General features: G+C 42.1%; 1 protein-coding gene across 3 annotated transcripts in view; it reads left to right on the plus strand.

Annotated features, from left to right (window-relative positions):
- The window catches only part of nck1b (NCK adaptor protein 1b), a 31824-nt gene that overhangs the window by 10548 nt on the left and 4369 nt on the right, over positions 1–16907 (plus strand). For 2 of the 3 annotated variants that reach the window (XR_013845424.1, XM_080050393.1), the window contains exons 2-4: positions 656–709; positions 1749–1989; positions 15815–16569. Coding sequence is in view for 2 of the 3 variants with exons in the window: in XM_080050393.1 (XP_079906519.1) it covers positions 1764–1989; positions 15815–16569 (981 nt within the window). In the remaining variant the exon portion in view is untranslated. Of the gene's footprint in view, positions 1–655; positions 710–1748; positions 1990–5161; positions 5264–15814; positions 16570–16907 lie in introns of those variants that run through there. The other variant, XM_080050394.1, reaches the window with a different exon arrangement.

Below are 16907 nucleotides of genomic sequence, written 5' to 3' on the forward strand. Positions count from 1 at the left end.
GACTTGAAAGCTCTGGTGATAAGCAAAACTGCAAACAATGGAGCCATGCTTGCAAGTCGGATCACATAATCACATAATTTGCATATAGGCTGCACATAGGAATATTTTGTAAGCCTGTGCCAAACTTAAAGCAATATCCTGCATCATTAGTGCTCTGTTAGAGCTGGGCTTTCTGACGTAGCCACTCTGCTGACGCACAGTGGCCCACTTCTTCACTTCCCTGTTACAGGAATCTTTGCTGTCTTCCTGGCTCCTAGGTTCATGTTTGATGCCTAATACAATAGACAATCATTGGACTGCTTCTCAGGAGAAACCATCCCTTCTGTAAACTTATGAAATATGTTGATACAGAGATTGGCTGTAGATTGTCTGGCAGTTCGTTAGTGTTGAAGACGTTAAAATAAAAGTCACTTCTATCTGTTATTTCAAGAGTACAATTGGTGGTGTGGGGAAATGATGTCTGAAGAGACTCAACTGGAAATGGTAGCTGGCAGGATTCTGACCTTGCTCTATTATATTTGGATAACCCTGTCCATATTTTGGGAATGAATATATCATTATTAGAGTACCACAAGGGTAGTGGCTTTTAAGTCAGTTTGAGCCTGAAGAAATATTTGGGAAAAATTTTTAATGATTGTCACTGTTCTTTTCCTAGGTCAACAAATGACTATCCGGTCCCCTTGAAGTTCTCAGCTTTGATGCAGTACAGGTACAGCTACATATTTCTTAACAGTTTCTCCTTTGACCTTCAGTGTGTCTCTCACAGCACAGTTAAATAATAAGATGTAGAATTATAGGAGTTCCAAATGAGTTTACCTGCTTAATTTAACCCATTGATGACTATGGCAATCTAGGATACGTGTCCTTATTTCCTGAAGGTTTTCTGAAAAAATACTACAAATTGTCAACGTCTACCAAAACCTTAATATCTAAGCCTGTAGCACATAGAAACATGAAATAAAATACATTTAAAATGTAAGGTTCACAGGTTTTATTTAATTTGTTTTAATATTTTGTTTTAGCCGAGTTAAATCTTCTTCTCTTCTGTTCTCCTCTCTTCTGTTTTACCTCTCGTTCGTATTCGTGTAGAGTCGGTAAACTCCGGCGATGGCCTGTTGCTTTAAATATTGCCGCCGTAAAGGATTATGGGATACCACCACTATCTCCTTTCCTTTCGCATAGGTTGGTAAGGAGTAACCTATGCTAAAGGAGGGTTAAAGGATGCATCGAGGCTCCTTTCCTAAGCATTTTGAGAATTAGAACCACCTATCCGCCGAGTACTTCCGGGTCATCTCGTTAGGAAAGGAAATTTCCTATGCAAAAAAGAGAATCCGTAGAGGCCCCTAGATTCTGTGCTCCGAACGCCACTAACTGTTCTGTAATACACTATCGCTGACACAGCCGGCTTATTTTATTTATTTATAAAAAAAAAAAAATTGACGTGATTTTTGGCAAACCACACAACATTTGGGTGGTCACGTGGTTTTAAAAAATCAACAAAACCCACCTCATGTGTATTTGAACCAATGACAGTCGCGCAGCACCCGGTGTCAATGGGTTAATAGTTACATTTATGCATAATTATTGCAAAATGTTATCATCACAGAAATTGAGACTAACTTTAATACGACTACATAAATACTCACATGAGCCAACGCCCAGATTATCAAGTATGATTGACTTTTTGCTGATCCAATAAGTTTAAATATTCATGTTCGTTCTTTTGTCCTCTCTTCCCGCTCCACCAGTGTACCCGGTGCAAGATGACGGAAGAGGTGATTGTCATCGCCAAGTTTGACTACATGGCCCAGCAGGACCAGGAGCTGGACATCAAGAAAAACGAGCGCCTCTGGCTCCTGGACGACTCCAAGTCCTGGTGGAGGGTTCGCAATGCCACCAACAAAACGGGCTTCGTGCCGTCCAACTACGTGGAGAGGAAAAACAGCGCTAGGAAAGCTTCCATCGTCAAGAATCTCAAAGACACACTTGGTAAAGAAAACGTTCTGGCTTCTTCGGTTTGCGAGCATTGAATTCAAGTTAATGCTCTCCAAACTCCCTCTGTTTATTTGACTGTTTAAGAGCTCAGTGTATTCTTTTGCGTTTTAAACATTTATATATCTCCAGTCGCTCATCACCTCTTTCTGACTGAGACGGACTAGCTTTCATGCACAATTGGTTATCGTTTCTCAACCGAGATGGAGTCATTTTAGAGAACATCCTTTATCTAGGCCAGCACTACCTCAGTTTGTTTTCGACCACATTGTTGTGGTATGTTTATACTGTTTAACAGTCCCCACAGGAAGATGGTCTCAGGCTAATGTCTGATTGGTTGAAACACTATAAGCTACTTTGTTCTCACAGCGCACATAGACGGAAGCTTTAGTGTCAGATTGGACTGTCTGTAGGGTTGTGTCTAATGAAGGCTGGCTTTTTTCCACTTCACTTAGAAGCGTCTGCACAGGTAAGGCAGCAATATTTCTTTAATTTATTTGTAAGGGTTAAGTACAGATACAAACAAAGTGAAGTTATTTTTGTTTTACTACTGTGGAACAGCAACAACATCAATCCAGCCAGTCTGCTTTGTGTTAACAAATCTAAATATGTCCAATGTGTCTGTATTCTTGCACCGTCCTCCTGCCCTTTTTATCACGATCAGAATGAATATGGTGCAGGCGTTGTCTGCCATGAGCAAAGCCAAATGTAACTGTATGTGTAAGCCAAGGTTACCATTTGTCTTGGCTTAATTCTCCTTGATGACAGACATTTATGATCATTTTGGATATACACACTGACCGCCGGCATCCAGTCTCAGAACGCAGCCAGATTCATTAGTTATGCCTATGATTTTACTTTTTCATTGTTTCTTTTAGTTGATTTTCTAAAATGTGAAAGTCTGGTCTTAATTTCCTGATGCTTTTAACCCTTTAACCTCCAACATATCTGTCTGTATTAAAGGCATAATAAGGGATTGTAATCCATAAAACTTTTTGTCAAAATCAGCTAATATCTACTCACCATCCACCACCTGTCTGTCGTGTGTGCACACTGGAAAAAGGCATCTGTTTGCACACAGCCATGGCTCCTCTAACGGCGAGCTCAAAAAGCTGGCTCAGAGCCAGCAGCCGCTCAGAACGTCACGTAAAGTTGTTCGGGGAACAGCCCAGGCACTTGCTCTGACCGTCAAATATTGCGGCGGTTAGTATAAAAATAAACAAACGTGCGGCAAAAGTTTGCTGGAGATCGCTTACCCCACCTTTAAGCGCATTATGGTATTTCCAATTTTGTTGGTAAATTGTTTGGCCTAAATCTAATTAGAGAAGGTCCAAGTTTGTGCACTTGCATTTGCCATTGAGACCTATATGCAAACTAAAATGATATTGATATTGACTTTCATAAATGTTTTAGGTTTTTGTTTGTAATCATTGCAGAACTTCTTTTTAGTCTTTGTCAGTGTTTAGTGGCTTTCTTAAACTCTTGGGAATCTGAGCAACAAATCTTTGCTTATCTTTGATGTGGTGGCGATGACCTACTGCTGCGTGGTTTGTCTCTCTGCAAGGAAGCCTTGGTCCCCAAAGTGACTTTTCCTCGCATACAAGGGCCGAAAGAACACACGTCCTTCTGCTAAGTGCTAACCAGAAGTGTGTAATCATTTTCTTACTCTATCGCACACTGCAGCTTCTTTTATTATCTGTTGGACACGTGAACTGTGTCTTCCTGTTAGCTGCACATTGTTGTTTTTTTGTGTGTTTAAGTGTTGTGGTGTGTTGTGATACTGGCACAGAGCGGTGTGTCGCAATGCTCTGAGGTCCAATGATATAAGAAGAACAGGAAGAGGCCTCTCAGGGTTCTTTTTATACAGTATACAGCTCATTAATTTAATAATTTTTCAGCACATTTAGTCATGTTCCTGATAAAGAAACTCTGACTTTAAATTCCAAGACTTTCCCCATTTATTATTGCTTCACTCAAGCATATAAATGGTTTAACGGCTGTGCTTCCAGACCAGTCTGGTTGGCCCTCAAGTGCTTATAGGTTTATTTGTCTGTGTTATGTGTAGGATGTATGCATATGTTGTCATGCACCACAGTCATGAGCCCTCCAAACAACTCCCCACCCGTCACCACACACACACACACACACACACACACACACACACACACACACACACACACACACACACACACACACACACACACACACACACACACACACACACACACACACACACACACACACACACACACACACACACACACACACACACACACACACACACACACACACACACACACACACACACACACACACACACACACACACACACACACACACACACACACACACACACTCACTCCAAACCCTAATGTAAAACATGAGTTAAGCCAAAACCGAGCCTTGTTTAACACTACTTCAATCAGAGAGACTTGTAAATACGTCACCTTCATTTGTCCTTCTTCATGATCTATAATTTTAACATTGTTACTGGCAGATAGTGGGCGGTTATGTTTTGTGTGTGTGAAAACAATAAGAGTGTGATGACCACACTTTTTAAAAAGAAAGAGGAAAAAAAGAGATTTTCCTCCCACATAACATTTCAAACAAGCCTGTTGCTGGGTGTGGAGTGGTGTCATCGTTTGAAAGAATGTGTGAGGGTATGATCCGTCTGCAATAGGCTATGTTTTAGTGTGTGAGTGTGTGTCCATGTTTGAGGACTCATGTTTTCTGGGTTTGTAAAGTGTGTCTCTACAAACAACTGCAGTCATGTGACACTGAACACTCGCTGACTCACTCAGCCGTTGCAGCGTCCCCATAGATCCTTACTGTTTCTTTTCTTTTTTTAAGATCACTAGCCTCCTAGAAAAGCCAAATCTGCGTTTTAAATGTAGATGGAATAGCTTCCCCACTTTTCCCCATATCTCTCTCCTTTCATCTCTTCTTCTTTCTCTTGAGTCTGAAGCCTCAACCCCTCCCTCCCTCCCTCACCCCCCCCCCACCGTCTTTCCCTTTCCATGAGGCCTCTGTGCTCTGCCTTCCAGAGCCGAGCTGGAGGCCTCTCTGTCCCGCGCTCTCATTGGCCGAGCCTGGACCACATGGTCCCGGAGTGGGCTGCCCTGCCCCGCTATCCGCCCAGCTCTCTGGGTGTTCACATGGAATAACTCTACAGCTGCAGTGGGAAGAGGGCAGGGGCCGGGAAACGGACAGAGAGAGGGGAGAGACAGCGAGCCCAAAATGGACATGGCTAACCTATTCAAACATTTCTTTCGTGAGTTTTTCTTTCACTTCCTTCGTCGTCTCTAGAAGTTGTTCGAACTTGTTTTGTTGTTGTGGTGTTATAGAGCTTTAGTGTGAAGTTGAGCGTTTTTTTTTCTTCTTCTTTTTTTCCCTCTGACTTTGCAGAAGCAGTTCTCAGGTTTTTTTCTTCTCCCCTTCATCTTCCGTTTGTTTTCTTCTCTTTGGTTGTAGGTTTTTCTCAGCTTTGGGTTAGCACGACGAATGTGTCATAATTAGAGCAGGCGGAAACTGATTTTTTGTGCTAACATGTTGCTGCTGGCAGGGAGAGGGAGAGAGGGTGTCTTCACAACTTTTGAGGCTGTGTCTGTTTGAGCGGCTGCAAAGACTGGGTGGATATGCTTTTTGAAAAGCCTGCTGCTGAGCTGAAGCCTGTAATTGCCCCGGCAATCCTTCTCTGTCTCTTTCTTTTAAACACACACTCAGACCCACACACACACATTAATCCTACTTCATGTATTTCCTAGCATTTGTTCTACTGAGTGGGCTGCAACTCGTGGATTACAATGTCATGCTTGAAGACTCCCTCTCCACCCTGTCTAGGAATATCTCAAAGTCTGTTTTTCTTTTATGCTAGGGGAGAGCTAGCTCATTTCTCAGAGGGTCCCCACCCCACCACCAGTCTTGAGCTACAGTGGAAGGGGACGTGGGGTGCTGGTGCAGAACACTGAAGTCATTGTGCTGCGAGGTGGGGAAGGGGGTCTCCGCTGATGGATGGGACTCGGGCGCCCATCTCCTGCACCTCGCTCCGTTATCAGAGGAATGTCATTACCTCGGCAGCTCCGTGGGCCGTGGCTACTTTACAGCCACGCCGACACACTTTTTCAAAATGCCCCTGGCGCACACCCCATGCTGTAATCTCACCTTGTAACTGTTGAGTGGTATCTCCTGTCTCTGCCTATCGTGTGTGTGTGTGTGTGTGTGTGTGTGTGTGTGTGTGTGTGTGTGTGTGTGTCCGTCCGCTCAATGGCCTGCTTGTAAAATAATCCAGAGTGCTAAGGACTGAGACGAACCCTAGAGATGAGCTAACAAACCTTTTTGCTTGTGTAAACTTGAATTGTTAGTCTCCTCTCTCTCTCTCTCTCTCTTTCCCCCCTCCCTCTGTTTTCCTGTTTCTCAGCCTCCCCAGCGAGCGGAAACTCTAATTTGAGCCACATTTCTCCCTGCGCTTTGGAGGAGTGCAGGCCAGAGAGGAAGTGAGAAGTTAGAAGGAAGTTGAATCATTGTGCGGGGGTTTGTCCGCGGGACTCTCTGGCAGTCTATGTCCCTTCGCTCTTCTCCCTTTTTTCCAACTCCCGCTTCCTTTTCTTCAAGCCCACTGTTCACTGCTCCCCCACCATGGAAAAAAAGATATAGACATAATTAGAATTAAGGGATACACCAAAGAGTCGTCAAGTCAGGCTCGAGGTGTTTTTTTCTGAAAGGCTATCCACCCATCCTTGTTCATTTCACTGTGGTTAAGAATTGCTAAAAGAGGAAGTGAGCTATGGTCTGGGATTTACCAGCATTGTAAACATGCTAGTAGAGAAACGTTTGTTGGACACAACAGGACTTTTCGTCTTGGGCTGTGAGACATTTAGAGAATCTTTTTTTACAATTGTCTCGCATATTATAAACAAAACAATTGATCAATGATTTAGGAAAACAATGGAAAGATGAGTCAATAATAAAGATATTCCCAAATTGAATCAATTTTATTTATACAACCCAAACTTTACAATCAGTACAGCATATGACACCCTCTGTCCTTTACGCTGTAGTCTACACAAAATGTCAGCAAGTAGCAAAAGATTCCAAGGTCATGTCTTACATTGTCCTGTTTTTGCAAAAAAGTATAAACCAGAAAATATTGGCATTAAACATGCTATCACCATTTATTTTAAAATTTTTTGACAGTTTTGCTTTAAATTAGGGCTGTCAAATGATTACAATTTTTAATCAGATTAATCACAGGATTCTGTGGATTAATCAAGATTAATCACGATTCATTTTACCATTCGAAATATGCCCGAAAAATTTGAATGGTCTCTGTTTATTGTTGTATGAACGGAAAGATAAATGACAGAAGGTGGATATGTACATTTAAAATTAGTATTTTTATTAATTGAAAATCCAAATTATGGTTTTAATACTGAAAATAAATTTAAATCAAACTAAAATATACAGCCTACCTACCATACCATAATTCAATTGGTCTGTCTCTTTACTATGTTTTTGCGTAGCTACTGATCCTGGGTCAGCCACAACGTTAGAGTGACTGTAGTGCAGAGCCGGTGGGATGTACGGGGCGGACCATACTGCACATGCGTTAATTGCGTTAAACGCGTTAATTCCAGAAATGAATCACCCTGCGTTAACGCGTTTATTTTGACAGCCCTACTTTAAACTAATTGTTTCAGCTCTCATGTTCTCATTTCCTGATCTGAATGGTTTGGATGATAGCTTGGGAGTAATAACCTCCTGCTAAAAACTGAATCAATTGTGTTGGACCTAATGGTATGTATTATTAGCCAGTGTTTTAAATCATGACATGTCATGAGTATAAACCATGAAATTAATTTATTCTGAAAGCTGGCATCAAGTGACTGCTCAGTTTCGTAATCTTATATTTTTAATAACATTTGGAAATTATGCTTGTCTTTAGACAACATTTGAAAACGTAAACTATGTTAAACAACACCATCAGACAGAGGCCACCAAGGCTAATTATTATTTTCAGTTTAGTGTCCTTGCTGTGCCCGCAAATATCTAACTTTCGATATTCACCACTATAGAACAATAAGTGTAAAGACATATGTTGCTTTAATGAAGGAAACCATAGTATGAATTAAGGATACCTTTTGATTTTGAGCTGAGGTTCTCGTACTGAAAGGACGTGGAACTCTAGATTAAATGAGTTTTAGATTTAGATCACTAGAGTAGAGGTTAAGAAGAAAAAAAAGTTCACTGTCTATCAAGACCATTTTACAGTGTTGCAACAGTTTAAGAGTGAGATAAGGATTGCAGTGATGCTGCAGTGATGCAGGCATATCATCACAAATTCCTAACAGAAGGATAATGGAAACAAAGTGAATAGTTTTTGGAATTAAAAGTGGAGTCAGCTATTCTGGATAACGCTTGTTGTCAAAATCACTTTGTCAAAATCAGTGAATATCTCCTAATGATCTGCTACCTGACCATACTGTGTGTGCGCGCTGACATACAATCTGTTGTTGATACACAGGCTAGGCTCTGTAAACTGTTATGTAAACAAAGGGTATGTAAACAAAGGAGGCCCATCATAGATGGCCACATGCCTGTTTACAGAGCCTTGGCTGTGTATTAAAACTGGATTTTTTTTCTCAGCTCACACACAGTAAGTTAACCGACGGACAGGTAAGGGATCATGAGGACATATTCACTGATTTAAAATAATATATATATATACAGGTGAAACTCGAAAAATTAGAATATCGTGCAAAAGTTAATTTATTTCAGTAATTCAACCTAAATGGTGAAACTAATATATTATATAGACTCATTACATTCAAAGTGAGATATTTCAAGCCTTTATTTGTTATAATTGTGATTATTATGGCTTACAGTTTATAAAAACCCCAAATTCAAAATCTCAGAAAATTAGAATATTACATAAAATCAATAAAAAAAGGATTTTAAATACAGAAATGTCGGCCCTCTAGAAAGTATAATCATGCATATGTACCAAGTACTTGGTTTGGGCACCTTTTGCACAAATTATTGCCTAAATGCGGTGTGGCATGGATGCTATCAGTCTGTGGCACTGCTGAAGTGTTATGGAAGCCCAGGTTGCTTTGATAGTGGCCTTCAGCTCGTCTGTATTGTTGGGTCTGGTGTGTATCATCTTCCTCTTGACAATAGTCCATAGTTTCTCTATTGGGTTCAGGTCAGGAGAGTTGTCTGGCCAATCAACACAGTAATACCATGGTCAGTCAACCAGTTACTTGTGGTTTTGGCACTGTGGACAGGTGTCGAGTATTGCTGGAAAAAGTAATTCAGCATCTCCATAAAGCTTGTCAACAGACAGAAGCATGAAGTGCTCTAAAATCTTCTGGTAGATGGCTGTGGTGACTTTGGACTTGATAACACAGTGGACCAACACCATCAGATGACATGGTGCCTCAAATCATCACTGACTGTTGAAACTTGACAGTGGTCTTCAAGCCCCTTGGATTTTGTGCCCCTCCACTCTTCCTCTAGACTGTGGAACCTTGATTTCCAAATGAAACGCAACATTTAATTTGGATCAGTGATGATTTGAGGTATCATGTCATCTGCTGCTGTTGGTCCACTGTGTTATCAAGTCCAAAGTCACCACAGCCATCTACCAGAAGATTTTAGAGCACTTCATGCTTCTGTCTGTTGACAAGCTTTATGGGGATGACAATTTCCATTTCCAGCTAGACTTGGCACCTGCCCAGGATACCATAAACCACTGGTAACTGGTTGACTGACCATGGTATTACTCTGCATGAATGGCCAGACAACTCTCCTGACGAACTCCATAGATAAACTATGGACTATTGTCAAGAGGAAGATGATACACACCAGACCCAACAATACAGACGAGCTGAAGGCCACATCAAAGCAACCTGGGCTTCCATAACACCTCAGCAGTGCCACAGGCTGATAGCATCCATGCCACGCCGCATTTAGGCAATAATTCATGCAAAAGGGGCCCAAACCAAGTACTTAGTACATATGCATGATTATACTTTCTAGAGGGCCGACATTTCTGTATTTAAAATCAATTTTTTATTGATTTTATGTAATATTCTAATTTTCTGAGATTTTGAATTTGGGGTTTTTATAAACTGTAAGCCATAATAATCACAATTATAACAAATAAAGGCTTCACATATCTCACTTTGCATGTAATGAGTCTGTATAAGATATTATTTTCACCTATAAAGTTGAATTACTGAAATAAATTAACTTTTGCACGATATTCAAATTTTTCGAGTTTCACCTGTATATATCTCTTCAGAATTGCTGACTCCACCTTTTCACCTGTTTCATTTTCTATTTTTTACTAGGGTTATGGTTTTACTCAGTGTATCCCTGACAGTGATGCTGCACTGTCCAGAGCTGTAAAACAAACAAATGGAGGACCAAGCCTCTATCCTACCCTCCCTCTGCTTCATCACAGACACTGATGGCTGCCTGTGTTTGATGTCCCAGACGGCTGAAGTTAAAAGCGCCCTGTACACTTCCTGTGCAGCTATCTATCAGTCAGTTACGTTAGCAGCTTGATTGAAGCTGTAGTCTTTGAAAGGCAGCCCCAAACCTTCCCCATTGAATGATATGCCAAGTCTCTCTCTCTCAAGTCTGCTCCCTTTAGTTTGGTTTGAATCACCCTTTCTGACTGCATGTGGGTATCATTACATTTAATGTGTAAGTCTCACTCTAGACCATATGGCTGAGTGTTGCTGTGTCACATGTCTGGTTAATGGGAATGACACATTGTTGTCAGACATTGAATTGCCATGGACACACAGTGCTTTGCTTCATAGTAATTAGGTAAGCTTGTGTTCTTCTCAGTACCAAACTTTATAACACACATTTGGCTCAAAAATATTATAGGTCATATATAATGTTCATTTTCCAGGTTCAAAATTGTAATTTGTGTTTCTACTAGAAACTGTTTTCATGGTGTAGTGTCCAAAAAAGCCTTAATATTTCTCACTGCCATTGCTGAATCTCCACTTTTCACCTTCTGTCTGAAACGCTCCATTTTAGCGCCTGTCTCTTTAAGCCTCACCTTCTTTAAAGCCCAGTCTGCTCTGATTGGCCCTGAATCTAACTGGCAGTTTGAATCCAACTGCCAGTGCCAGCAGAGAGAAAATCTGACTGGGGTTTTTGAACACAGGTTTTCAGGTGGAGTTAGCGAAAAGATGGTGGTGTTTTTTCTCATCGTTTGGGGGCCTCTAGTCACACCAACCCATATTAATGTTGAAAAACAATGGATAGGGAATTTTGCAAGAAAGGTGACCTTTAAGATTTATTCTATGGAGAACACAAGCCATTTTACTGCTGTCAAATATGTCACAGGGATCATGACCTGTTCAAGTGTGGGGATGTTCGGACAGTGTCAGACAGCCTGACGCGGGGTGTTGTCGTCCACAGAGGAAGAGCGCTGGAATGGAGGGAAGCCGAGGGGTCGAAAGGGCTATGGCAGACAATGGATAGCAAGCCAGCAGAGGGAGGCCAGAGTTAAAAAACAAAACTAGTTCCTGTCTGTCACTGGTAGCCAAACAAACTCACCCTACACTTTCTTCTCCTCCCGCTGGCGCAACTTGCTCACAAGCGAAAAGTGAAGTTTTCTGAGGGTATTTAAACATGTGCGTGTTAAGGTCTTTGTCATTGTTTGCAGTGATTTAGTGCCGTTCGACGCAACATGATTTCCTTCCTCCGCATCCTTCTCTCAGGAAATGCACAGGAAAAAGCATCTGACGTCGAACCAGAAAAGTTTCCAGCAAGCGCACAGTGCTTCTTGGTTTCTCTTCTGTCTTGAAGAACTTTCCCAGGTAGTGGCAGAGTAGTGGCATTGGTTTGTGGGTTTCAGGGGAAGTGCTGAGCTAACACATCTGCGTATGTACACATGTAAATTTCATGCAGCTGGCAGTATTCAGGGTTAAATTCAGGTGAAGAACTGAAGTATGGGCACTGGAAGGAGGCCTGTGCTTCCCTCAGCTAGGGAGGGGTTAGGGGATTCGTCAGGAGTGGGGGCCAAATGTTGTCTATTTTTAGTTTTTCACCTTCTGCCGACTGCTATTCCTGTATATGTTTATGCAAGTTATTGTGAAGTTAGTTATTTGAATTATTTCGCTTGTGTGTTAGATTTGTTGGCCTTCTCGTTACAGTATTTGGGTACTAAATTAGCACTTCTATTATCTAGTTAGCGACCACCTAAGTATGTAATGTAAATTATTTTCTACTCGTCCGACTCCTAACTTGGTTGTGTTGTTGTAAACGTGGAAGGACAGTACCATGGTTCGCTGGTAAGATGGTCTGTCCCATAATTAAACCTTCAATCCTAATTAGAGCTGCAACGAATAATCGACAAATCGATTATTAATCGATTATTAAAATAATCGCCAACTATTTTGATAATCGATTAATCGCTTCGAGTAATTTTTTAATAGAAATGTCCAAATTCTCTGATTTCAGCTTCTCAAATGTGGATATTTTCTGGTTTCTTTAATCCTATTATGACAGTAAACTGAAATATCTGCGTGTTTTGGACATAACAATACATTTGAGGACGTCAACATGGGCTTTGGAAAATTGATCAACATTTTTCACCATTTTCTGACATTTTACAGACCAAAACACTAATTGATTAATAATCGATTAATCGAGAAAATAATCGACAGATTAATCGATTATCAAAATAATCGTTAGTTGCAGCCCTAATCCTAATAATCAGTGATGTGTTCATCACAACAACTATGAGTCCTGTCTGAAATATATGACCTCAGATAGCCCAGTCCTTGTAACTATGTGAGTGTTATGCCATATGCAGGGTTTTTACAAGACTGTGTTGCGTACAGCACATAAAGCAAATTAAGAGGAAAAACAGCAATTAGCAAAAACACTAACAATTTAAAACAAATTCTAAATTTTCTTATCATAAATAACAAGATGATCATGTGTTTCTAATTGTAAGAACATATTTAGATATTTCTGTACAAGTCTCCAAAAAGTCTTAAGTTGCATTGAATGTTTTTCTCCATGCTTTTTCACATATATGGTTTGGCTTTTTATGCTTTTGCTCCCCATACACCAGATAATGCTTCCTTCTTATGTGCTGTCAAAACTGATTCCTACAAACATTCAGCCTCTTGTCTGTACCAAAAATGCCACTAGATGTCTTGATAGGGGTCTGCACAGTAAAAAGTCCACAAATTGTCCCCTCATTTCAGCTTCATTTAACTTGCAAACCTGGCAGAATATCGAAGTCGCCATCAGTCGAGCAGAATGCATCTGTGTCCACCATTGAAGATAGTGGCCTTGCTCTAAGCAGCAACACGCTGTTTGTATTTGGTGTGAGAGTCCAGATAGATAAGAGCCTCTCACAGTTGTTCTCAGCTGCCTCACAAGTGGGTTCTCAGCAATTAATTCACATTCACTACAGCATGACAGATGGACCTCTGAGTGAAGCAGATGCCTTCAATAACAACCCCCTTATCTTCTGCCAGGACCAGCTACCTGTAGCCGTGCAGATCCCAACTTCCCTTTATTGACTTGGCTTAGATTAAGCATCTAGTCAAATGCAGTGGTCGTGGGCTCTGCTTTTTAAAATGCAAATTGTTCGTGTGACTGCAACAGGAAGTGTCCAATAAATTCCCTGACGGGGACACTGATAAGGCCTGTGTTACCTGGCCGGAGAGATAAACTATTGAGCTCCGTTGTATCCGTTCTCATTTGGTGCTAAAATCTGCTTTATTTATGCAGGGTTGACCCCTAACCTCTGAGTGGAGCTAACTAGGTCATTTCAACTGTGCACTAAATACATCCTGGGGGCTGCACCTGCACGAACATGTTTGCTTCCCCAACATCCACATGTGATATTTTAGCTGTAGATTCTTTCATTTTTGTATAATCTTAAACACTGACGTGGAGTTAACGGTTTGTGTTGCTATGTGTGCTTTTTATGAAGGCAAAATAAGCTTGTGACCGGAATCCTCCTACAATGAGCTACTTCTATATGTAAAAAAATATATTTATAGGCTATAGTTTGTTTGTTTGTTCTCCCATGGAGTTATGTAGGTTGCACAGTCATAACTACAAGACCTCTACGTACCGAGATCGGCTCTTAACACCCTGTCTGGAGTCTGTACTTATGTACAGTGGTGTGACTAATAACAGGGTCTACCTGGAAGCAATTTGACAATGGATTCTCAGCACTACCATGAAGTTTGTCTGCGCTCCTTGAGTCACAGACACTTTTTTCAGTTACAATTCACTCGTGGTTTAGCGAATTCAGCTTGGCATTGTAAGAAATGCGTCCCGTTCCTCGCTGAAGAAAACAAAAACACGCAACCAACCCTCCCAGTCTACACACACCCTGGTCTTCCTGTATAATTTCACCTAGCTGATTTTGGATTATCCCAGCATTGCAAACGTAATCAGAAAATAGCCTCTACTTTGGTCAGTTCACTGCTGTCTGATGATGGTTGGCTGAACAGACGTTGATACCAGTAAGGCCAAAGATCTGATAATAACAGTAATGTCATATTAACTTTGCAGAACAAGCGGAAAAGGTGGACTCGCATATAGAGAGATGGAACTGCGAGTTGCTGCTTTTTATTCTCTTGGAAAGTTGGAAAAGGGTGTGCTCTCCCCACTGTCATTGTCCACTGCTAGCTACACATGAGTTTCATACAACTGTCAGCATAGCGGGGATGCCAGGTGGAAATTATTGTACAGTAAGACTAAGGCCTCCGGGCTCCATTACCCAGGAAGAGGCTAAAGGGCCTGGTAATCCCCTTTCTGTTAGCCTGAGTCTGGGCTGTCTCACGCTGTGCCAAGAGGGTGACTTGCATGTATGATAAAATTCACCCTGTGGTCAATCCCCGTTTGACTGGGTGACATTTAGCCAGCAAAACAGAAATTAAAAAGCTAGTTCTCAGCTCCACCACTGTTGATAAAATCTTGATGAATAAGTCCTTTTTTTAATCATCCCCGCTCCACACGAAAGTCGAACGGTCAACTCTGTGGGGTGCTTGGGGCGTAATGGGGTTAAGGGAAGGGGGTGGGGGGATTTGAGGAAAGAAGGGTTGGAAAGAGCATTGGCAGAAATTAGTTTGGTATCCAGCTGCTGTGCAAGCAAGGCCGCAGGTGTCAGGGCAGCCGAGGTGATTAGCGCAATGTGATTAGCAACAATGAAAAGTGACTGAGCCAAGGCAAGAGTATTTTAATGTTAGGCGGCTAGTGCAAGACTAGTGTTTCCACAGGATTTATAGTCCCATGCCAAAACAAGTTTTCAACCCACTCAGATTTTTTTTCCTCATTTTTTTTCGCGAACTACTCCACCATTGCTTTTTTTTTGTTTCCTAAGCACCTAGGCCTAATCCCCAAGAATGTATTTGGATTTGGACGGTGGGGGGTTAGGGCACTGCTATGTGCAAAGGAATGATTTTTTAGCCCTACTTACCCACCACCTCCCTGTATTTCAGCACAACCTCTAATGCTTATTATGGCTGCCTGGTATTTTTCTCCACGGTACATTTTGAGAGTTTTTTTTTATGGTGTGTGTGTGGTTTTTGTTTTGCTGTCGAGACTTGTTTGACATCAGTGGAAGGATCTGAAATAATTGAATTCCAGGGACGTACTGTTTAAGTAAAAATGGTGACTTTTTATTTACACAAATACACCTTAAGGCCCGAGTGTCTGCTAATTCAGGATGTCAGATGCCTTGTGGTTAAGTTTCTGAACTTATTCACTTATCATGATGTTTTTTCTCTTTTAAATCCTTCACATTTTCCTTGATTATTTTCTGTAGGAATTGGGAAGGTGAAGAGCAGAAAGGGAGGAATGAGAGACACAGCCTCCAACGCCGACTCAGACATGTATGCAGATAATGGCGAGCGGCTGTACGACCTCAACCTGCCCGCGCTGGTCAAGTTCAGCTACACAGCAGAGCGCGAGGACGAGCTCTCTCTGGTGAAAGGCACGCGGGTGGTGGTGATGGAGAAGTGCAGCGACGGCTGGTGGCGTGGCAGCTACAGCGGACGCTCTGGCTGGTTTCCCTCCAACTACGTGACGGAGGACATGGATGGGACGGCAGGGGGAGGGGGCATGGGCGGGCTGGGAGACCCCGCCGGATCGCTAACGGAGAAGCTGGCGGCCGTGGTGAACAGCACCACCAACGGGAACCGGGTGCTTCACACGGTGCAGGCGCTCTACCCGTTCAGCTCAGGCAACGACGAGGAGCTTAACTTTGAGAAAGGAGAAGTGATGGAGGTTGTGGAGAAGCCCGAGAACGACCCCGAGTGGTGGAAGTGTCGCAAAGCAGACGGACAGCTGGGCTTGGTGCCTAAAAACTACGTCACTGTGCTGGACTCCACCTCGCAAACACCCGGAGCAGGGCCCGCGGGGCCGCCCACGCCAGACTGTGACTACATATCGCCCTCAGCCAGCGGGCGCTTCGCGGGGAAGGAGTGGTACTACGGCAAGGTGACGCGCCACCAGGCGGAGGTGGCTCTCAACCAGAGGGGCGTAGAGGGAGACTTCCTCATCAGAGACAGCGAATCATCGGTCAGTATTCGACAGCCCTGTAAACATTGATAAGTGATTTGTTGTACATGGTTTACAGCATAAAGGTGCTTTTACTCTCTGCTATTCGGCCTGTCTGAGATTAAAAAGAAATGTGGACCAAATTATCACAATGTAGGTGTTAGCTATACACCAACCAAACACAATAGCACCAGAAATCAATGTGGTGTAGGAAACAAAAAAAATGCTTTAACTCATTTGAAGTTAGTGGAAGCATAGAAAAGTCACCGTTCCGGTCAAGGTTTGTTTATTGTAATGCCACATTCAAAATATAAAAGCGGAAAATTACCTCTCATTCATTGCACAACCTGACGTGTTTG

Source organism: Ammodytes marinus, assembly GCF_949987685.1.
Source record: "Ammodytes marinus genome assembly, chromosome: 21".
Classification (NCBI taxonomy): domain Eukaryota; kingdom Metazoa; phylum Chordata; class Actinopteri; order Uranoscopiformes; family Ammodytidae; genus Ammodytes; species Ammodytes marinus.